General features: G+C 40.3%; 1 protein-coding gene across 2 annotated transcripts in view; it reads right to left on the reverse strand.

Moving 5' to 3' along the window:
• The window catches only part of ITPR2 (inositol 1,4,5-trisphosphate receptor type 2), a 470721-nt gene that overhangs the window by 303782 nt on the left and 144017 nt on the right, over window positions 1–22922 (reverse strand). For both annotated transcript variants that reach the window (XM_036251040.1, XM_036251039.1), the window contains exons 14-21: window positions 22332–22473; window positions 19846–20007; window positions 15669–15841; window positions 14255–14374; window positions 13953–14138; window positions 12608–12859; window positions 12019–12163; window positions 10459–10609 (exon numbers count right to left, since the gene is read on the reverse strand). In XM_036251040.1, coding sequence (XP_036106933.1) covers window positions 10459–10609; window positions 12019–12163; window positions 12608–12859; window positions 13953–14138; window positions 14255–14374; window positions 15669–15841; window positions 19846–20007; window positions 22332–22473 — 1331 coding nt within the window. The remainder of the gene's footprint in view (window positions 1–10458; window positions 10610–12018; window positions 12164–12607; window positions 12860–13952; window positions 14139–14254; window positions 14375–15668; window positions 15842–19845; window positions 20008–22331; window positions 22474–22922) is intronic.

Here is a 22922-nt window from a genome sequence, read left to right on the forward strand (position 1 = left end):
TTCCCAACATTAGGCCACATTCTCTGCTCCCCACTCAGCAGCCAGTTAGCAAATTATATCCATCCCTTCTCAAATCCCTCCTCCAAAGGTCACCCATCAAACTCAGGACAAAGTTCAAATTCAAGATCTGTGAGGTTCTACCATCTGGACTCCTCTAACCTTCTCTCGACTATTCTCCTCCTCTGTCCCTTTACCTCAGCCCAGTGGCCTTCCTGGTGCCCTGCACAGGTAGGCAGCTCACTCTGCCTCAGGGCTTTCTTTTTTGATGCATGTAGGTGTCTGCTCAAGTGTTAGAGAAATTGTTGAATCTACTCTAGCTGAACATAATGGCTCTCCCTTACCTCATCACTTCCCATATTGTCCCATTTTGTTTTTCATCATAGCATTATCTGATGTTACAGGGTATATTCATCTGCTTATTGCCTGATCATTTCCCCAAATAGAGTCAGCAGGGGTGGAGGTCTGCCGATTTATTTACTAATTGTCTGTCCTCCCTATTGCTAAGGACTTGTTTTATCTTGTTCATTGTTTATTCTCAGTGACTTAAACAGTATCTGACATGCAACAGTTACACAATACATTCTTAATAAATTAATTAATTAATGGTTCTCAGATAGCTAAGAGAAAAATTAAGATATCCAGAGGTAAATGGAGTTCATAAAAACATATGATAATTATAAAACATTTAAAAGAGTATAAATGTACATAAAAGATAGCAAATTTTGCCCTGGCCAGGTGGCTTGGTTAGTTAGAGCGTCATCCAGTACACCAAAAAGGTAGCAGGTTTGATTCCCAGTCAGGGCATATTCCTGGGTTGTGGGTTTGATCCTCAGTTGGGGCATACAGGAGGCAACCGGTTAATGTTTCTCTCACACATCACTCTCTCTCTTTCCCTTGCTCTTTCTCTAAAATCAATAAAAACATATCCTTGGGTGAGGATGGGGAAAAAAAAGAAAATTTTCAAAGGAAAACTCTGATAGCAAACTATAAGCACTAAGACAAAAGTCAAGATCAACTTCTAAATTTTTAAGAATGGTTTAGTTTAAAGTCAACTGGAGATTGTAAAAGCATTATACAAAAAAAAAAAAAAATCTTTCCTTTCTTCTTGCCTTCATTTGTTTTCTTTTTTTTTTTTTTTTTCCCATTTTTTTTTTTTTTTATTGATTAATTTTTGTTACAAATGATTCTCCTTTTTTCCCCCAGTGGTTCCCCCCTCCCCCTTCCCTCCCTGCCCCTTCCCCCGATTGTTGTCCATGTCCACTGTTCATGCATACATGCATATAAATTCTGTTGTTCATCCCTCTCTCAGCTCCCCACTCCTTAGGGGATTGTCCTCAAACTGTTATGTTCATTATATTCCAGAAATCAGTGAGATCATATGAAATTTGTCTTTCTCTGCTTGGCTTGATTCACTTAGGATGATACTTTCCAGGTCCCTCCATGTAGTCTCAAAGGATAAGAGATCTTTCTTTCTTACCGCTGCGTAGTACTCCATTGTGTATATGTACCACAGCTTTTTAATCCATTCGTCTACTGATGGGCACTTGGGCTGTTTCCAGATCTTAGCGATTGTAAATAGTGCTGCTACAAAGATGGGGGTACATATATTCTTTCTGATTGGTGTTTCAGGCTTCTTAGGGTATATTCCTAGAAGTGGGATCACTGGGTCAAATGGGAGTTCAATTTTTAATTTTTTGAGGTGACACCATATTGTTTTCCATAGTGGCTGCACCAGTCTGCATTCCCACCAACAGTGTACTAGAGTCCCCTTTTCTCCACACCTCGCCAACACTTGTTGTTTAATGATTTGTTGATGGCGGCCATTCTGACCGGTGTGAGGTGATACCTCATTGTTGTTTTGATTTGCATCTCTCTGATGATTAGTGATGATGAACATTTCTTCATATGTCTCTTAGCCATTTGTATGTCCTGTTTGGAGAGGTGTCTATTTAGTTCCTCTGCCCATTTTTTAATTGGATTCTTTGTCTTCCTTTTGTGGAGTTGTATGAGCACTCTATATGTATTGGAAATTAACCCCTTATCTGATATATCATTGGCAATGATGCTCTCCCATACAGTGGGTAGCCTTTCCGTTTTGATGATTGTATCTTTCGCTGTGCAGAAGCTTTTGAGTTTGATGTAGTCCCATGTGTTCATTTTCTCCTTTGTTTCTATTGCCTTAGGTGATGTGTCAGTAAAAATTCTGCTGCGTATGATGTCTGAGATTTTGTTGCCCACAGTCTCCTCTAGGATTTTTATGGATTCATGAGTTACATTTAAGTCTTTTATCCATTTTGAGTTTATTTTGGTGTAGGGTGTAAGTTGATGGTATAGTTTCATTTTTCGGCAAGTAGCTGTCCAATTTTCCCAGCACCATTTATTAAAGAGGCTGTCCTTACTCCACTGTATGCTCTTGCCACCTTTGTCAAATATTAATTGAGCATATTGCCTAGGGTCCATTTCTGGGTTCTCTATTCTGTTCCACTGGTCTATATACCTGTTCTTGTGCCAGTACCAGGCTGTTTTGATTATGGTGGCTTTGTAGTATAACCTGAAATCTGGTATTGTGATCCCTCCAACTTTGTTCTTCCTTTTCAAGATTGCTGTGGCTATTCGAGGCCTTTTTTGGTTCCATATGAACTTTTGAAGTAATTGTTCTAATTCTTTGAAGTATGCCGTTGGTATTTTGATGGGGATTGCGTTGAATCTATAGATTGCTTTGGGTAATATGGACATTTTAATGATGTTAATTCTCCCAATCCATGAACAGGGTATGTTCTTCCACTTTTTTACATCTTGCTCTATTTCATTTTTCAAAGATCTGTAGTTTTCTGCGAATAGGTCCTTTATCTCTTTGGTTAAGTTTATTCCTAGGTATCTTATTTTTTTTGCCGCAATGGTAAATGGGATTGTTTGCCTAGTTTCTCTTTCTGTGAGTTCATCATTGGTGTATAAGAATGCCATCGATTTCTTGACGTTAATTTTGTATCCTGCTACTTTGCCAAATTCATTTATTAAGTCTAGTAAGCTTTTGGTGGAGTCTTTGGGATTTTCTATGTACAGTATCATGTCATCTGCAAATAATGACAATTTCACTTCCTCCTTTCCAATTTGGATCCCTTTTATTTTTTCTTCCTGTCTGATTGCTGTGGCTAAGACTTCCAGTACTATGTTAAATAGGAGTGGCGAAAGTGGGCATCCTTGCCTTGTTCCTGTTCTTAAGGGAAATGCTTTTAGTTTTTGCCCATTGAGTATGATGTTGGCTATAGGTCTTTCATATATGGCCTTTATTATGTCTAGGTATGATCCCTCAATTCCCACACTGCTGAGCGTTTTTATCAGAAATAGATGCTGGATTTTGTCAAAGGCTTTTTCAGCATCTATTGATATGATCATGTGGTTTTTATTCTTCAATTTATTTATGTGGTGTATCACATTTAGGGATTTGCGAATATTGTACCAGCCTTGCATCCCTGGGATGAATCCCACCTGGTCATGGTGGATAATTTTTCTGGTGTATTGCTGGATTCGATTTGCTAGTATTTTGTTCAGGATTTTGGCATCTATGTTCATCAGGGATATTGGCCTGTAGTTTTCTTTCTTTGTTGTGTCTTTTTCTGGTTTTGGAATTAGAGTTATGCTGGCTTCATAAAACGAGTTTGGCAGTCTTCCTTCTTCTTGAATTTTTTGAAATAGTTTGAGGAGAATGGGTATTAGTTCTTCTTTGAATGTTCGGTAAAACTCCCCTGTGAAGCCATCTGGGCCTGGGCTTTTGTTTGCTGGAAGAGTCTTGATTACATCTTCAATTTCCTCTGTTGTTATTGGTCTGTTCAAGTTTTCAATCTCTATCTGATCCAATTTTGGGAGGCTATGTGTTTCTAAAAATTTGTCCATTTCGCTTAGATTTTCGAATTTGTTGCCGTATAATTTTTCATAGTAGTTGTTAACGATCTTTTGTATTTCTGTAGGGTCAGTTGTTATCTCTCCTGTTTCATTTCTGATTTTATGTATTTGGGTTCTCTCTCTTTGTTTCTTGGTGAGTCTAGCTAAGGGTCCATCAATCTTGTTTATCTTTTCGAAAAACCAGCTCTTTGTTTTATTGATCCTCTGGATTGTTTTTTTGGTCTCTATGTCATTTATTTCTGCTCTGATCCTTACTATTTCTTTTCTTCTACTTGCTCTGGGGTTTTCTTTTTGTTTACTCTCTAGTTCTTTAAGTTGTGAGGTTAGGTAGTCTATTAGAGATTTTTCTTCTTTTTTGAGGTAGGCCTGTAGTGCTATAAACTTCCCTCTCAGAACTGCTTTTGCTGCATCCCATAGATTTTGTACTGTTGTGTCCTCATTTTCATTGGTTTCCAGGAAGTTTTTGATTTCTTCCTTGATTTCCTCGGTGACCCATTCATTGTTTAATAACATTCTATTTAGCTTCCATGTGTTAAAATGTCTTTGTATGTTCTTCTTGCAATTGATTTCTAGTTTCATACCATTGTGGTCTGAGAAGATGCTTGTTATAATTTCAATCTTCTTGAACTTGTAGAGACTTAGTTTGTGCCCTAACATGTGGTCTATCTTTGAGAATGTTCCATGTGCACTTGAGAAGAATGTGAATTCTGTAGTTTTGGGGTGTAGTTCTCTGTAGATATCTATTAAATCCATTTGGTCTAGTGCTTCATTTAGAGTCTCTGTTTCCTTGCTAATTTTTTGTCTAGAGGACCTATCCAGTGATGTGAGCGGGGTGTTGAAGTCCCCTGTTATGATTGTATTGCTATCGATTTCTCCTTTGAAGTCCTCCAGAAGATTTTTAATATATTTTGGTGCTCCTATATTGGGTGCATATATGTTTATCAAGGTTATATCTTCCTGTTGGATAGATCCTTTCAATATTATGTAGTGGGCTTCTTTGTCTCTAGTTATGGCCTTCAATCTGAAGTCTATTTTATCAGATATCAGTATTGCTACCCCAGCTTTTTTTTCTTTTCCATTTGCTTGAAAGATTTTTTTCCATCCCTTCACTTTCAATCTGTGTGAGTCTTTTGTTGTGAGGTGGGTTTCTTGTAAACAGCATATAGATGAGTCTTGCTTTCTTATCCAATCAGCTACTCTGTGTCTTTTTATGGGAGCATTCAGTCCATTTACATTTAAGGTGGTTATTGATATGTACTTATTTATTGCCATTTTTGTTTAGTGTGGTTCTATTTTTCTTCCCATTTCTCCTGGTAATTACAGCAGTCCTTTTAACATTTCTTGCAGTGCTGGTTTGGTGCTAATGTACTCCCTTAGCCTTATTTTGTCTGGGAAGCTCTTTATTTGACCTTCTATTTTGAACGATAGCCTTGCTGGGTAGAGTAGTCTTGGATTCAGATCCTTGTTTTTCATGACCTTGATTACTTCATGCCATTCCCTTCGAGCCTGTAATGTTTCTTGTGAGAAGTCAGCTGAGAGCCTTATGGGGGTTCCTTTGTAGGTAACCTGTTGCTTATCTCTTGCTGCTTTTAGGATTCTCTCTTTGTCTTGAATTTTTGGCAGTTTGATTACTATGTGTCTTGGTGTGGGCCTGTTTGGGTTCTTCTTACTTGGGGCTCTCTGAGCTTCTTGAACTTGAATGCCTTCTTCCTTCACCAAATTAGGGAAGTTTTCTGTCACTATTTCTTTGAATATATTCTCTAGCTCTCGCTTACTTTCTTCTTCTTCAGGGACTCCTATGATACGAATATTATTACGTTTCCAGTTGTCCCACAATTCTCTTAAGCTCTCTTCTTGTTTTTTAATCTTTTTTTCCTTTTGGTTTTCTGATTGGTTGATTTCTTCTAGCCTGTCTTCTAATTCACTGATCCGGTCCTCAGCTTCCCCTACTCTGCTTTTTAGACCTTCCAGTGTGTTTTTCATTTCTGATATGTCATTCTTCATTTCTTCCTGTTGGTTTTTCATTTCCAGATGGTTTATTTTCAACATTTCTATGTCTTTACTAATGTTGCTCATGTCCTTACACATGCTGTTGAGCTTCCGCAACATCATGGCTCTAAATTCTAGTTCTGTTAACTTGCTTAACTGCACCTCATTTATTTCATCTTCTGTAGAGGTCTCTTGATCTTTCATTTGGCTTTTGTTTCTGTTTCTCACCATTTTGGTTATCACAGTGGGCTTTGGAGTCTGCCAAGTTTTCCCAGTGGGTGTTGGTGTTTTGCTGTTTGTGGCTCCCTCTCCTGGGTTTGGATGCACCAGGGAGGACCCACTTTAATCCCGCCAAGTCCCCTGTTCTCCGGGAGTCTGTGTGGCTCCAGCGGAGAGTTTAGCAGGCTATAGCATTAGGAGGGCCCATGCAGGGTGGCAAGGGAGGCGGTGGGAATAATTTCCAGCCGAGTTCCCTGGTCCCGCCCAGTTCCCTGGGGGCCGTGAGTCTGTGGGGCTTCAGCGGCTGCAGAGTTTCCAGGGCCGTGCACGGCGGGGAGGGAGGCGGTAGACTTAATTTTCCGCCGCGTTCCCCGGTCCCATCGAGTTGCCTGGGGGCCAGGAGTCTGTGCGGCTTCAGCAGCTACAGGGCCTTGCACGGCAGGAGGGGAGGCAGTAGAATTAATTTTCCGCCTAGTTCCCCGGTCCCTCCGAGTTCCCTGGTCCCGCCCAGTTCCTTGGGGGCCAGGAGTCTGTGTGGCTCCAGGGGAGAGCCTAGCCTAGCCGGCTACAGAGTTTCCAAGGCCGTGCACGGCAGGGAGGGAGGCGGTAGCGTTAACTTTCCACCGCGTTCCCCGGTCCCACCGAGTTGCCTGGGGTCTGCGAGTCTGTGCGGCTTCAGCAGAGAGCCTAGCCTAGCCGGCTACAGGGTTTCCAGGCCGTGCACGGTGGGAAGAAAGACGGTAGAGTTAACTTCCCCTCTAGTTCCCTGGCCCCTGCCCAGGCCGCTGCGGACCCTGGGCTCTTGGTCCCCTCTCCGGTCCTCGCAAGCCTACCAGGACTGAGTGGGTGTTTCTGGTTAAGTGGTCCTCCAAGGTGTCCTTCAGCTGCCCTTTCCTGGCGGTTTGCCTTTGTTTTCGTTGTAAATCCAGTTTGGTCTTGGGAGACGGTCTGGGTCCCTCCATTCACTTCGCCGCCATTTTTTCTCCTCCTCAACTTCCCATTTCTTAACAGTGCCCAAAATGAGCCAGCGTTTGGTTTTCAACAAAGGCTAATAACTCGCCTGAGTAATATTTCACTCGACAAATGGCCACACGCTGAGGCAGCGTTGCAGCTCTGTGACTAGGGCGCGAATGCGAGGTGCAAGGCAGGGACTTCACAGAGCTGTCCGGAGCCTGCCCTTGGTGATGACCACCTAGTTTCTGAAGAGGAAGAGGTGCCTCTCCTTGGTCAGCACCCTTCTGCTCCGGAAGGTCCAGCTCCAGCTCCAAGACTAGCAGTTGGAAAGATGCTGTCAACTCCACACTTTTCTCGTGCCGTCAGGGAAAGCTTTCCCTGGGAGTTGAAAGCTCCGTTAGCCCGCTGTGAAATCTGAACGACCGGCAGAAGTGCAGCGGTCACCTCATCTGTGAGGCTCGAGGGGTCCTGATTCCTGACTTGACCCCAAGGACTCCTCCTTGTGATTCCTGCAGCCCCAGAGTCGCTCGGTTCCCGCTGCTTTTGCATAGCTTGTTCCCTTCCTGGCCATTCACCCTGTCCCTGGCACCGCCTTCATTTGTTTTCAAAGTGCTCCTCTCTCCACCTTACCATTCTCTCTGAATAGGTACTAAATATAATAGTTTTATTCGGCTATGTCTTGGAGACTACCATTCTGGACAATTTCACGATGTAGAATTCGGGTTATCTTTATATTTACAGAATGTTTTCTTTCATTGTAATTTTAAGTATCAGTTCTGTTCTACCATTCTTTCCTCTTCTTCAGGGCCTCCAATTATTCACATGATGGTTCTTCTTTGTCTTTCCTCCATTTCAACCACTTTCTCTCTGAGCCTTTAGAGTTGTTTCTTTACATCATTGACATTTTCATCATTATTTGCCTGCCTCATTCAATGGTGTTCATTAAACTTTTGTTCCCTTTGATACCTCTTAATTTAGTCTGTATTTCTAAAAAAATAAGTGAAGTCTGCCATTTTATTCTATTTCTTTCCCAAATTCAATCAACTTTAATTTCATTTCTTCTTCCTTTTATTTCATTTCTAACCTTCGCTCCTGAATTTGTGATTCAGGGTGTTTTTCACATCCCATATTTATTTGAAGACATTTGATTCCGTATGGAGTGCCATGTTACCATGTCTTCTGTTTCACAGCTGCTTTTCAAAGAGGAATCTCCACCAATTGAAATGTTTTGCTTTTCTCTCTTCTATGGTGATCTTGTAGTAGTTTCGTATAAGTGAAGACTGATCATATGTAGCCTTTTCTTGGACGAGGTGGACAACAGGAGCCAGTTTCCATGATCTTTGGTTCAAGAGCACCCTCTCCTGTCTGTGTCACGAGGCGCAGTTTCTTTCACGTTTGACTTTGGGGGGCGGGGGAGTAGAGAAGTTACATTTCCTTCCATTTTTTGTTTTATTTTATCTTGCGTTATTATTAATTTCCCCACCTTACTTCTTTTCCCTTCACCAACAAGACCCCAAGGGGTGCCTCTGCCTTGCCGTTCGTCCTGTTTATCATCCCTAGAAGCGAGTTCCCCCTCACCACTCAAGTCCCTTCCTCTGGACAAAGCGTTCTTACATCTACCTGATTTTCTGTCAGTATTTTCACCCTTAGGATAGACTTTATTTTTCTGAGGGTGACTTTCACACAGTCCCCTCCTGTCCCTTTCACACAACTTTTCCAGAAACTCTAAACTGTCCACAAAGATTTATAGTGAAAACTCATGAGACTGGCCTACTGAAAACTGACGTTACTTTTCTACATACAGTAACTGATGTTTATACTGTTCCTTGTCTTCTATTTCTGCTGAAGGTGAGAGATTTATGTGGTTTAATTTGTCTCTTATTGATCTGTACACTTTTTTGGAAGATGAAGAAGGAACTGAGATTTAGACAGCAGCAATTAATTACTTCAGACACCTGCATGTTCCTCATTCATAACTCCTCACCAGATGTTTCTTCCTTATGTCTGAAATTAGATTTCTGTTTTGTTTTTTTTTTCTTTTTAAATCTTGTCATGCATATTGTAGTGGACACATTGTGTTGCACCCATATCTCCTCTTCAGAGCTGAGGTGTCTCTCCCTCCGGTTGCTGGGAATCATGGCTGCGGACTTTGCACAGCCGTCATTTAGAGTGCCCTCCCTAAAGGGAACTAACCGCCTTACCCACGGCTGCACACCCTCTAGGACAAAGCTAGCAGTCAATAGCTGGCTGATGCAAGGATCCATAGCTCAGCCCCCTTGCGTTAATCTGTGATGACTCCGAAGGGCCACCCTAGCTGAGAGTTCCCTGTAGGATCAGCTGAGGTCTCAGGTGCACCTGCGCTGTGGATCAGCTGCTCTGGCTGCCCAATCCCATCTTCCCATCGTCCTCACTTCCTCACAGGTGTATATCCTGAATGCATTCTTCATTATACCTTCTGCAAACAATTCACTACCTCAGGAGACTTTCAGGGCATCCAACACCAAGACAATCACCATCAAAAAAGTTTTATTGAGTTACGAGAAGGCACTGTTGTAAATGCTCTGAATATATTGTATACATTCGCTTAATTCTCCCAAGGAACTGTGAGGAAGATACTAACGTTATTGTCTCCATATCTCAGATGAGAAAGGGAGTTCTTAGAGAAGACAAGTGCATTACCTAAGCAAATAAATGGTACAGGCTGGAGTTGAACACAGGCACTCTGAGTCAAAGCCCATTCTTAGCCACTTCACTGCCTCCACACTGGCTTCACATTCACTGTTTCTCTGGTATGACCCCTAGTGGGCCCATTCTTTGCATTTTCTATGCCCTGCTATGCACCATAGCCAGCATATGTCACAGATCGGAATGATCGCAAATATTAAGATGTTTTTATTTTTTAACACATAATATTTTCCCTAATGGATTGGTCATATGTTAATTGCTAAAGATGGCTTTATAAACTGGTCTCTCCAAGTTTTACCATTAAGAACAGAGAAGCACCTAGATGGTGTGGCTCAGTGTCTGAGCATCGACCCATGCACCAAGAGTCGCCAGTTTGATTCCCGGTCAGGGCACATGCCCAGGTTGTGGGCCTGATCCCCAGTGGGGGTCATGCAGGAGGTGGCCAGTCGATGTTCTCTCTCATCCATGTTTCTATCTCTCTTTCCCTCTCCCTTCCTCTCTCTCTGAAATCAATATAGAAAAAATATTTTTTAAAAAAGCAGAGAAGCATGTTTATAAATCCTATTATCACTCAGTTCTACCAAAGGATTACTTTTATTTTGTTCACATATATTAGTAAGTACACATTAACAACCACTTCTCTGTATGTTTTATATCTCATCTCCAAACAATACCAAAAAGAATATAACTTTTCTCCAAACTTCTTACCTCCATCTTGAAATTTGCTTAGTCTTTCAAAATACGATGACATGGGGACCTGTACAATGTCTAAGATCGCCAGAAGTGTTCTTGTAAGCCTTAATAGTTCACTGAAGCTATAAAATCCAAAGTATATAAGATTCCGAGCCAAGTGGACCACCTTAATAAAAAAAAAAAAAAAAAAATGGGGTAGGGTAGAAAAGAAAAGAAAAATATTACAAACTAAAATTAACACTGACTTTTTATTATCTAAATTAGTGCGGATATTTCTGAACATTATAACTCTTTAACAACTAGAAATTTAAATACCTGCTAAAGCAACCACTAACTCTGATTTATTCAAGTTTAAAATTAAATCCGAATAAGCCCACCTCATCAACCTCACCCAAGTCTCATGTGAAGATGAGGTATCCCCCAAGGAAGCAAGAAGACAAGACTTAAGGCATATAAAGGCGATTAAAGAAGTTTACATTAGAATGACTTCCCTCTACATTAAATATTAAATTATTTAAGTCAATAGGATACCACTCAATAAATGGTTACATGAATGAATTACTTTAATAAATGGTTATTTTCCATGAAATTTGTCTAGAAATATATGTTCCCTATGCTGCTTTGTGGCCTTCTGGATTCTGTAAGACAGACTCGATGTGAAAAAGCTTCCAAGATGGCCCCAATGCATGGTCCCCTCCACACTGTGCCAGGGTTAGTCTGTGTGACGAACAAAATACGGCAGAAGTGATGGCACGTCACTCCAAGATTAGGTCATAGAAGAAGACTGCAGCTTGCATGTTGGGCTCTCTCTCTCTCTCTTTCCCAGGGGAAGCCAGATGCTATGCCATACGGACACAAGCAGCCAATGAAAAGGCTACCGAGCCAACATCCAACAAGAGAGTCTGGCCACCAACCAATCATGTGAGTGAGCTTAGAAGCAGATCGTCTACCCCAGGTGACTGCCACCCCAGTCAATAGCCTGATTACAACCTCATGAGAGACCCTGAGCCAGAACCCAAAGCTAAGCCCTCCCAGATTCCTGACCCACAGAAACTCTGAAGTGCTAGGTATTTGTTGCTTTGGGTTGCTAAGATTGGGGATAATTTGTTACACACCTGTATATAGCAAATACACCAGGTAACAAGTAACAGAATCTTCTCTATAGTTTTGTCACTATATCTCCAAAACATTTTAAATTGTGAGGTTTATTTCAATTCAGTTTAATAAAACTAAAAACATCACCTCCATAGATATGAAAAAAATGTATCCAAACATATTATAAATATGCAAAACTGTCATTGTTCATTAAATGCAACAAAGCTTACACAAATGGAAAGAAACTCAAAAAGCAATCAAGGAAAACAGTAGCTAATTATACATAAAATATTTTGTATTGGACTTCAGGTATAATTAAAGCATCAAATCAATTTTTAATCAATGGCGAAGAGAATCATACCCTCATGAAATAAACTACCCAATTACCAAATGTCCTAAATATTATAGGGAAAAAAATCTTTAAGTTCAATGGATCTAATTTTTGACAGGAAAAACTGAACGAATTGTTTTTCAAACTACCTCAAATGTCAGTTTGTTTTTTTCTTTATCTCCAAAGGGAAAGGGCTGATTGACAACTTCTTTCAAGTATTCCTCAACAAATTCCATTGTCAGTGCAAATTTCCTCTTCATGTCATTCCTGGAACAGTCTGTTATAGAATCGTATCTGCAGAGAGAATATAGAGCAAGTTAAATGATTGCAATCATTTAAAACTAGGAAGCTATACATACTTTTAACTTCCTGGATTCTGGAGCTTGGGTAAAATAATTAACCTTTCTAGATGTTGTGTCCTCATCTGTACAATGGGGCTACTATGAAATGAGATCACGCATGGGAAGCACTTAGCTCAGAGTATTTCATAACATGAAGCACTTAACAAATTACCATGCCTATTGGCAATACAATTTCTGTTTATTGGTTTCCAGAATGATGTTTCTATTATCAAGGGTTGTCCTTTTACTCTCCAGAAAGAGTATTTTATTGGCATTTTGCAAATGATAACCTGAGTTTGAACACAAATGTCTTTCTATATATTATATGTTAAAATGGATGACATTTGATTTTGAGTTCATGTACTGAAAGGAAAGTGAGGAATTTTTCCAGACATACTCGTGAATCGAGATCTTTGTGGGGATCTCCGTCCAGAGCCTGGCATAGCGAACGGGCACCACGGACTCCTGGGGGTCCCTGTCCACGTGCATGTGCAGCATGAGGCGGCAGAAAGATGCTCGGAGGTCGAATGGCAGGCTCTCATCCGACACACACCGCAGGATCAGGTCGACAGAGAGCTGTGTCGAAATCTGGTTTATGGCCAGATACTGGCGATCCAAGCACATCCTTGCGAAGAGGTTTAGCTGGTACCTTAAAAATTTAAAACATATTATCTTACTTGTCTTATCTTGATAACATTCTTAAACATCATAGTATCAGTCATTATCTACTTTTATGACACCAATATTTCCAAGAAAATGCGATACTGGAATCAAACTCTGGTGGTAGTAGGTTGAGTAATCAAATGACAACATAAACACAAAATTGTCGCTATGCCTGTTAGGCTGCAATGCCCCTCCCTTGTTCCAGCAACATGCGTCTGATAGAGAGAGCCAGCACAGTCCCTGTTCTAGGTTTCCTAGGATCACGGATACACTAACCCTGACGACCATGATTACAGCTCACACGAAACCATCGCTCTCCACCTTCCCATGTCCCACTCCACTTGGGGCCACTCAGTTCCCAAATCAAATGTGATCAACAAATGGCATCAGTACACTTGGATTCATCAGGAACTGGCCTTCGGCTTTGTTGCGGGAGTTGTAGAAACCAGGGAGCAGGAGGTATTCTCTAACTTCCTCAGATCCCTGTCATTTGGGCCCACCTTGACCCAAGGGCTTCTGCCTTGGTTTCCATACCATAAATTCAAAGACACCAGCTAGGTTCTTGCTCACAGTATATTGACCACCAGAAACTACCATCAGAACTTCAGCTGCCATATGCCACCACTGAACTTTCGTAACTACAGATACCAGGTCTCCATATATTTATAAGCACTATGTACTATAAACCACGGGCTAACTCTCTGTGAGGCCCCATCTGCAGCTGGATCAGCTTCCCTGGCCCGAGTTCCAGCTCTCCCTCAACTCCATTACTTAGGACCTCATATGTCTCTCATCTGCACCCACTCCGATCAGTAACAGGGAAAAGTCCTTAGCTGCACAGCAATCCCAACAGTTCCAAATGAGTGGGGAACCAGAAACCTGCAAGAGCTAAATGTGGAAAACACAGATGTTAACTTTTATTTTTAATATTTTAAATAATGCTATATATTTCAGCAACTCTAGTAATAATGATAACTTTTTAAATATCCTCTTCCTAGATGCATGACTTTGGGGGTCTCAGAGAATCTCTTCTAATGAACATGTGAGATTGAGAATTACGATTCTCCACAATACTTTACCGGTAATAGGTAAGAACTTCTAAATCAGCTTTGGTGCCTTCTTTGGCTTCCTGAGCAAGGTGCCTGATCGCTTTGCCATGAGGTTCCTTGTTGCTGTCAATCCAGTAGAGCCAAACTTCTTCATCATCAATGTCGTCTGAGAGGATGGAGCTCTCCAGGGGGTTGTCCATTTGCATTGAGACCAACCTTGAAATTAATAACACATACAAAATCAATTAAGCAGCTCACTAGCAAATATAATAAAGAACTACAATGCTTAGAAATAATGAGCAGCAAAAGATGCCTCCATTATCTGGGCTTACTTGGTTTGAACGAGAATGTCTGCATTGCCCGGGCTCAGCATGAACTTACAGATGAGTTCTTGCGTTACAGGGATAGCGGTGGTATTGGACACACACAGATCTGATAAGTAATCCAAGAATCTGGCCAAAAAAAATTGAGTTGAACATGAAAAAGAGGCATTTTATAAAGTCATGATAAAAATAAATTTGGGGATATGACACACATAACTTTTAAGATATATTTGTTAATATTATCTGAGCCAGAACCCAAAATGTTAATATTGTTAACATTTTGTTAAAATGTACCCAAAATGTTAATATTATTTCCACGCAACATTTTTCTAATGTGTTACTTTTCTACTGCATCATTAGAAACACATTAAACATCAAATTATTTGTATTTAATACAAATATTTCAAAAAAAGGTACAAGATCACTTCTATATTCATCCCAAGCACACTGACTTACTGTGCTTAGAAAGTCATGTATCTGCTCTAAAGTGAGCTGACCCCAGAAGTGAATATCAAAACAAAAGGCAGATCAAAACTAGCACTATATTCAGTAAAACAGGAATGGAGCACACACTTCATCAAGGTGGAGTCAGAGGCCCATTTCCACCTTCTCACATTTACTTGCTGTGTATTATAATGAGTTAAGAAAACTTGATCGATCTGCTTGGCTTTTCTGCATTCATTTCTCCCAGATAAGGCAGCACGGTACAGTGGAAACAGTGCTTGATGCGGAATCAGAAATCCTTGATGTACGACCTCTTCTATTCCTTACTAATGGGCTATTCTTTTTTTTAATCCTCACCTGAGGATTTTTTTTTTTCTATTTATCTTCAGATAGAGTGGGAGAGGGAGGGGGAGAGCGAGGGGGAAACAGCGACATGAGAGGGACACCTCGACTGGTTGCCTCCCGCACGACCCCACCAGGGCTGGGGATGAACTGCAACTGAGTTACTTGCCTTTGACCAGAATCGAATGCAAGACTCACTGGCCCATGGGTGGACACTCTAACCACTGAGCCCAACTGGCCAGTGTGTCTAGTGGGTTATTCCCGAGCAAATTATTCTCTAGTCTTCTTTTCCCTTATCTCTAAATGTGGTTAATAATATATAACCAGTGTACTTCATGAGAACATGCAAGAATTTAAATGGGACAATGAATATGAATATATTTGGAAAAATTATAAAGTACTATAAAATATATGTTATTAGAGTGAAAATCAATTATATTTAAACATGTCTAGGAAGGGCTTAGGTCTCCTATAAAGTAATAAATCTTTATCATACCTAATTATTATAGCAATAAGCCTCATCTACTTTTGTCCATGAAAGGGATATAAAGGAATTTTAACTTTAAAAAGTTCTAAGAATAAAGCAAAAAGCCACAATCCCCCCCTAGGAAAGAATGCTGCATGAACTACTTCAAACCTTGGCTCACGATTTCTCCTGAGTAAACTGACAAATGTTTCTATTTCTTTTGCTGTGATATGTTTCTCTAGCAGTTTTCTGTTGTTGTGCAACAAAGCTGTGATGGTGTCTTCTGCCAAAATATCATAACCAATCTGGGACTGCATGACACAGAAATTCTTCGCGATGTATTCCTGCAAAGAGAAAGGCTGTCAGACGCACTGCCCGGCATCTTAGAAAGAACGGGTTCCATTATGGTCAGCAACACTGATTCAATTATTCATAACAGAAAACTCACTGAAAATCACTGTCCAAACAGAGCAAGTAAATAATCCTTCAAACAAAAAGGACTTTTTGAGGAAGGAAATGAAAACATTAGCAATATACCTCATTTAAATTTTAACAAAAAAGGATATATCTAGAAATATTTTTTAACATGGGTGCATATACTCTTGAAGTGTGAGTGGGAAAAACAAAAACAAACCTAGTTAAAGTAACAATTTTTATGACATAGTAACTAAGGATTTCACCACCCTTAATGACACCCATCTGCTAACTTTCATTATAAGTCATAAGCAATGATTGTAACATAATTATGGAAAGAAAATAACTCTGTGATATTTTGTTTATAAGGCATGAGATCTATACTATTACACGAAAATCCTAGATAGACTTAGGTGATTTTTTTTGTACAATATAGCACAATGATCTATTAAATCTTCTCTTTAAAATAATGATGATAAAATTTCACACCACTTTCCCCTTTAAAAAGCTATCAAATAAGATAATATGGTTAATCATTTAATTTTTTATTTATTGATTAGAGAGAGAGAGAAACATGGATTTGTTGTTCTACTTATTTATGCATTTATTAGTTGATTCTCGTTTGTACCCTGACCAGGAATCAAACCCACAACATTGGCATATTGAGATGATGCTCTAACCAATTGAGCTACCCATCCAGGGCATTAATCACTTAATTGATCAGATCCATTTGTCCAATAAATATTTCTTGAAAAACTACTACATTCTAGGTACTAGGCACAAGGCAATAAATAAGATAGATAAGCTTCCATTAGAGCTTACATCTAATGAGAAAAAAATCAGGTAAAGGAGCTAATAAATAAGATGATTTTACATGTCGATAAGTGAAATGAAACAAAGGGATGGAGAAAGGTGGCAACTTTACATGGAGTAGATGCTGAAGAAGTGACATTTGAGCTAGGATGGAAATGATGAAAATACTGAAATGATGAAAAGTATAAAAAGGAGGCAGCATGGGAAGAGAAGCCATCTAGGCAGTGGGAGGAGCAGGTGCAAAGGCTCTGTGGTGGTGAAACCAAGGTTTTTGTGATCTATAAACAGAGGGTGGCCACTGTAGCCTGAGAGTAGTAAGTGAGAGGAAAGGAAGAGCTGGCGTAGAGGCAGATCCTTGAAAGCCATGGTGAAGAGCAAAGATGTCATTCTAAGGGCAAGAGGAAGCCCCTGGGGAGCATCAGTGCGCCTTTTTCTTCACACGAACTCTCCTATATCCCAGGCCGCCACTGCTCACGTCCCCCAGTCTGTGCACACGCAGGGCACCCCGTGCAACCACAGTACTGGTAAGCCCAGCCCTTCCACTATCGAAATGTTTCACTTCAGTTTCTTGGCTAGTCTCTTTGGGACTGTATCTCTGCATCTATGCAGGGAGAATGGGAGAATTTATTCATTAGAAAGTGGTTTTGCTTTTCTTCTTTTTTTTTTACTGGAACTTACCTGTTCCTTGAAATGACATATTTTTTTAAATCCTCACCCAAGCATACATTTATCTTCAGATAGAGTGGGAGGGAATGAGAGAGAGCGAGAAACATCGATGTGAGAGAGACACACTGACTGGTTGCCTCCCACCCAATCTGACCATAGCCAAGGACGAACCGCAACCGAGGTGCGTGCCCTTGACTGGAATCGAACCCGAGACTCTTCAGTCCGCGAGCCCACGCCCTAACCGCTGAGCTAAACCGGCCAGGGCCAAAAATGATATAGGTTGCACAAATCTTATTATATTTTAGGCAGCATTTTTGTAGCCATTCGAGATTATGGCTTCATGTTGGACAGCCAGTTAAATAAAGACTGCCCCCTGCTAGTGCGCATTTCACAGACGCAGACCGAGACACACACTAGCGTCATGACTAGCGTCACTATCTGCGGTAGAAGGGAGGCCTCCAAGACGTTTGATAGATAGGTCGAGACGCTGACAACTAATCAAAAGAAATTAGAGATGTTGCCGAATCCTATAAATAATAATAAACAGGAACTCGATACGAAAGGCTTGGGTTAGTGCTAAATCACAAAAGAACTGCCTCCTAGGACTCTACGAAACATAGGTGTGGATAAAGGAAAACAAGGTAATTATGCAAACAGTAGAAAGTAATTCTGCTTGCACTTAAAAATCATCTTCCAAAAATACCAGAAAGCTGCTCTATGGTTAATACGAAGCATTCTTAATTCAACTGAAACGAGAGAAATATTTTTCACCTACCACTGAGACTGAACTGGAGCACGCACAAGAACATGAGAGAAAATAAAATCTAATCCTTGGTGAGTGTTGGGAACTTCTTTCTTTTGTCAGCTCCATGATCTACATCTTGGGAGACATCCCAAAAGAGAGAAAGGGTGGCCCACCCACAGTCACATACTCTAAAGAAACCGAAAGCAGGTCCCTGCAGATGAATAAACATTGACATGGAGAAGTGATATGCCCAAGTGGAGTGAACTAAGAACAAAGGGATACAGAGAAGCCGGGAAAAGTAATTCCAGTGGCAGCATTTTCACTTGGGAAGAAGGATGTTTATAACTAGGATTATATTAAAGTACTTAAGGATTTGTTTATATAGTCCCCTTACTAGCTCTTGCTCCTTGCCATATTATTTATCTTCTGACTAATTTGTTTTACATATTCTTTTCAGACCTTTTCTTAGTCTCTAAACAGAATTTCAAAGCCAATTTTTTTGTCTTGCCAAAAACCTTTCAAACTACTCGGAGGAAATAGTGTGATGATTAAGAGCCTGGGTTTGAATACTGTCTCCAGTCTTAAAATCATGTCATCTTTGGCAAATTACTCAAACTCTCTGTGCCTCAGTTCCTCATCTTAACTCAGTGCTAACTCAGTCCTAACTCGGTACTAACTGAGTTAAGTTGTAAAAAGTGCTTAGAGTTGAGCCTGGTGCAAAGTAAGCACTCAATAAATACTACTAACTATTCCCAAAGAAGCCCCAACGCCTAGGCCTAAAGCCGAGGCCCTGCGCAGCTCAGCCCAGCCCGCCGTGCCAGCCCTCTCCCACCACCCTTCCTCGTGGACTCAACCCACCCGCAAAATTTACCAAGTTGCACTCATCTCTCAAACCGGCTGAGAGAAAAATGGGACACTAGTTTCACCTAATAATAATTTTAAACAGTTTTCTATTAAACAACCATACATTATTAAACACATTGCAAAATATTACATAATCTTAAGGTAAAATGAAACAAAAGGAATTTCACGTGCAGCTGACAACTTCTAGCTATGTCCCTAGATACTCCCGGCTCCCCTGGGAACATCTTTGGACAGAAGTGCCCTTTCGGGCATCCACGTTCCTCTTCTCATAGGTCTGCCTTCGCTGAAATGCCTGTCCCCTCACAATGATGAAAAGGATTCTCATTCTACTCACACGCTTCCTTCTCCAACCTTCCTGGGTTCCCGCAGCCAAGCTGAGCGCTCCCGCTTCTGAGTTCCTACAATGCTATCTTTTATCTCTCGTGTCCCCTCTTTGCCCCTCCCTCTTATTTCAGATGCACAAGTCATATCTTTCCCACATGACGATGAACTCTATGGCCTCTCCATGATGATGTGATAACCTCACCTGTTCCTAGAAATGCCAAGACATGTTTCAGTTCCCTTTACGTAACACATCCCGGATGCCTCCTGCCCAGCAGGAGCTCATACTACGCACATAGAAGGCCTCAGCCGTCCTCCCCCAACGATTCTAATTTTATACGGAAGAATAAATACATGTCAGCTCAAAAAATACTTACAGGCCATTTTCGTGTGTTGCCCATGTAACACATTTCATTGCGAGTACAATTCCCCATTCCTATTTTATATGACGGAGAACAGTAACCAAAGAACCGTGCCCATACTTTAACTGTTAACCAGAGGTCCTAACCAGGGCGGCGCTCTGACCTGGTTTTTCCGATAGTCCTGCTGTGAATGCCTCAGGACCCGGTAGCACAGCCTCAGCATGTACTTGTAGGGAGCATATCGTTGGTCCCCCAGATCTTCAAGCCTCAGCATTGGGCCTTCTCCCGCTTTCTCCTTAAAGGGTGCCTTAAGAATCCCAAACACCTATCGGAAGAAAAACAAACAAACAAAAAAAGCTTATTCTGATGAATGGAGGCACATGTTCTACAATCTGTTTTAATAAGCACATTGATTCAAAAACACATTAGAAATACTAATGTGAAGAAAGGATTTATGATACAGGATCAATATGTTAAGAAATGGAAAAACACTGATAAAAGAATTCCCAAAATTAAATGACACAAACATTATTTAAATAAAACACTTAAATTTCATTAGATAGTCTATTTTATTAAAATAAGAAATATGAAGATGTGGGATTGTACCAAGTTACATCAACATATTCAGATGAACTAAAATATAGTTTGATTTCTATAGGCTTTACAATTATTTCTATTCTATAACTTTCTAAAAATAAAAATAATATAAAAAACATTTACTTTCATCTGAAATTGACATCAGAAAATTGCCTCCAAATGTTGCTTCTAAACCTCTTTATAAAACAGCTAACTCATTGCTCTTGATACATAAAGATGTAGCCAAACCAATGAATGCATCAGCATTTAAATGTAACAAGTAGGACCCACATGGGCAGCTGGTGGTACCCAGTGACCCAGATTCTTCTTCTAAGGTTACTGTGAGAAGTATTTTAAAAGCACTAAGGAATATAACTCTGTTAGGCAGCAAGAGAACAGGTAGGGTCGCCTGGAGACGGGCTGACAGAATGAGTCAAGTGTTTATAAAAAAGCACCTAGGCAGGGGCATAAGCATTAACACAAGAATGCAAAATGGAAAGAAATCATCCTTGTAGTTTATGAAATATAATATGAATTAAAGTTTCTTCAATATTTCTATATTCACTAAACCTTGAATTTTATATTTATAATACTGAAATAAAGTCCCGATATGTTGGTTAAAATAACATTAATAAATTATTCAAGGTCCTAAAAGTCCTTGAAATAAAATGCTTTATACCAAAAAAAAAGAAGTTAATGTCAGAAAACACTTTATCTCATTAGATTTGCAACCTTTATTTTCTTTGAGAAAAATGTTGATTTAAAATTTTCAGATAATCAGCTATAGGATATTAATTGATGATATATCTATTGTTTTTGTTTCCCAACCTCACAAATAGTATGTGTGTGTGTGTGTGTGTGTGTGTGTGTGTGTGTGTGTGTGTATATATATATATATATATATTTTTTTTATCCTCACCCGAGGACATTTTTCCATTTTTTGTACAGATAGAGTGGGAGGGAGAGAGAGGAAGGGAGAGAGAGAGAGAAACATCGACGTGAAGGGACACATCGAGTGGCTGCCACCCACACGACCGACCAGGGCCGGGGACAAACTGCAACCAAGGTACGTGCCCTTAGCGGGAACCGAACCCGGGTCTCTCCGGACCGCAGGCCGACGCTCTAACCGCTGAGCCAAACCGGCCAGGGCTAGTGTATGTATATTAACATGACTTTTAGTTAAGTATCTTTCTTGAGTCCATAGTTGAAGAATGCAGAAGCCTACTATTTAACATTGCAATTAACAGAAAAAAATAATGCATAAAAGCAGGCATGTTCATATGTGCATATTATTAGGAAGTGAGTTAATTTATTGGAGTGCTCTAAACAATTTCATAAAGACACAGTATAGGTGCAGCTATAGGCTTCCAAGGTAAAAGCTAGAATATTATGTAGAGCACTTGGGAGCTGACGGCCAGACTACCCTACTCTCCTACGGAAGAGAGAGAAAAAAATAGGAAGCAGATAAGACAGCACTTTCCAAGTTCTCCCGGAAATTCCACCTAGAAAATTATCCCACTACATTTTCTAGAGATAGCCTGACCATGTTATGCTTTTTAGAAATCTGTGGCAGGCTGCCTCCAACACAGCTCCCAATGATTCTGACTCCTGGAATTCATACCCTTATGTAATCCTATCTCTCTGATTATGGCTGGAACTGATGGGAAGTTACTTCTAGGATTAGGTTATAAAAGGACTGTGGCTTCATCTTGGTGCCCTCTGTTGTCCTCTCTTGGACCACTCAGTTCTAAGGAAGGCAAGATGCCAACCCTTGAGGCAGCCCTGTGGAGAGGCCCATATAAGAGAGTTGGGAAGTGACTTCTCTCCCCTTCGAGCCTTGTGATGACTGCAGCCCCAGCCAACACCTAGACTGCAGCCTGGTAAAAGACCCTGAGCGAGAACTGCCCTCCTGAGCCACCCTAAGTTCCTAGTCCACAGGCACGGTGTCTGTGGTCTTCAGCCTCTAAGAGTTAGGTAACCTCTTACACAGAAATAAATAACTAATACAAGGACTTCCCTGATAGTATAATTCAAAAAATAAAATATGCAAATTTAGTACATGAAAACATTCACCTGCGCCAATATGTTTTGCTCCCTCATTAATTTTTGACGTTCTCGGTTTGGCTTAGTGATAACCACATCCAGAACTTCTTGTCCATTGTTTAGGACATCAGCAACGAAGAAGATGAGGTCTTCCAGTAATTTGGTGACAAACCTATTGTAAAATTCAAAGGAAATTTTATTCTCTGGTGTTAATTTGGGGGGAAGGAAGTTAATAAACACTAAGAAATGAAACATTGCACAACAAAGTATTTAAAGTATTTTATAATAAAAATTAGTCAACAAAATGTTTAATGCAGCTATTGTTACCTAAATTTTTAAAAGAACATCCCCACTCCCACATCCAGTACGTGTAACAATTATTATGAAATAAAGCCACGTGAGCCCCAACAACAACAGATCAGTCAATAAAGAATAGTTCTGCTTAAGGGAGAAGAGCTTTACTTCTAAATTCCTAAATTCAAATCACCTTTTTTACTCTTGACTCAAACTATACCTTAGAATCCTCACCACATTTCAATTTATCCACTATATAGAACAGGAAAAACTAAAATGATCTGTAAATAGACAGACTAAGCAATCATACTAAAAAAAATCAGAGGG

The sequence above is a fragment of the Molossus molossus genome, unplaced genomic scaffold, assembly GCF_014108415.1.
Source record: "Molossus molossus isolate mMolMol1 unplaced genomic scaffold, mMolMol1.p scaffold_m16_p_10, whole genome shotgun sequence".
Lineage (NCBI taxonomy): Eukaryota > Metazoa > Chordata > Mammalia > Chiroptera > Molossidae > Molossus > Molossus molossus.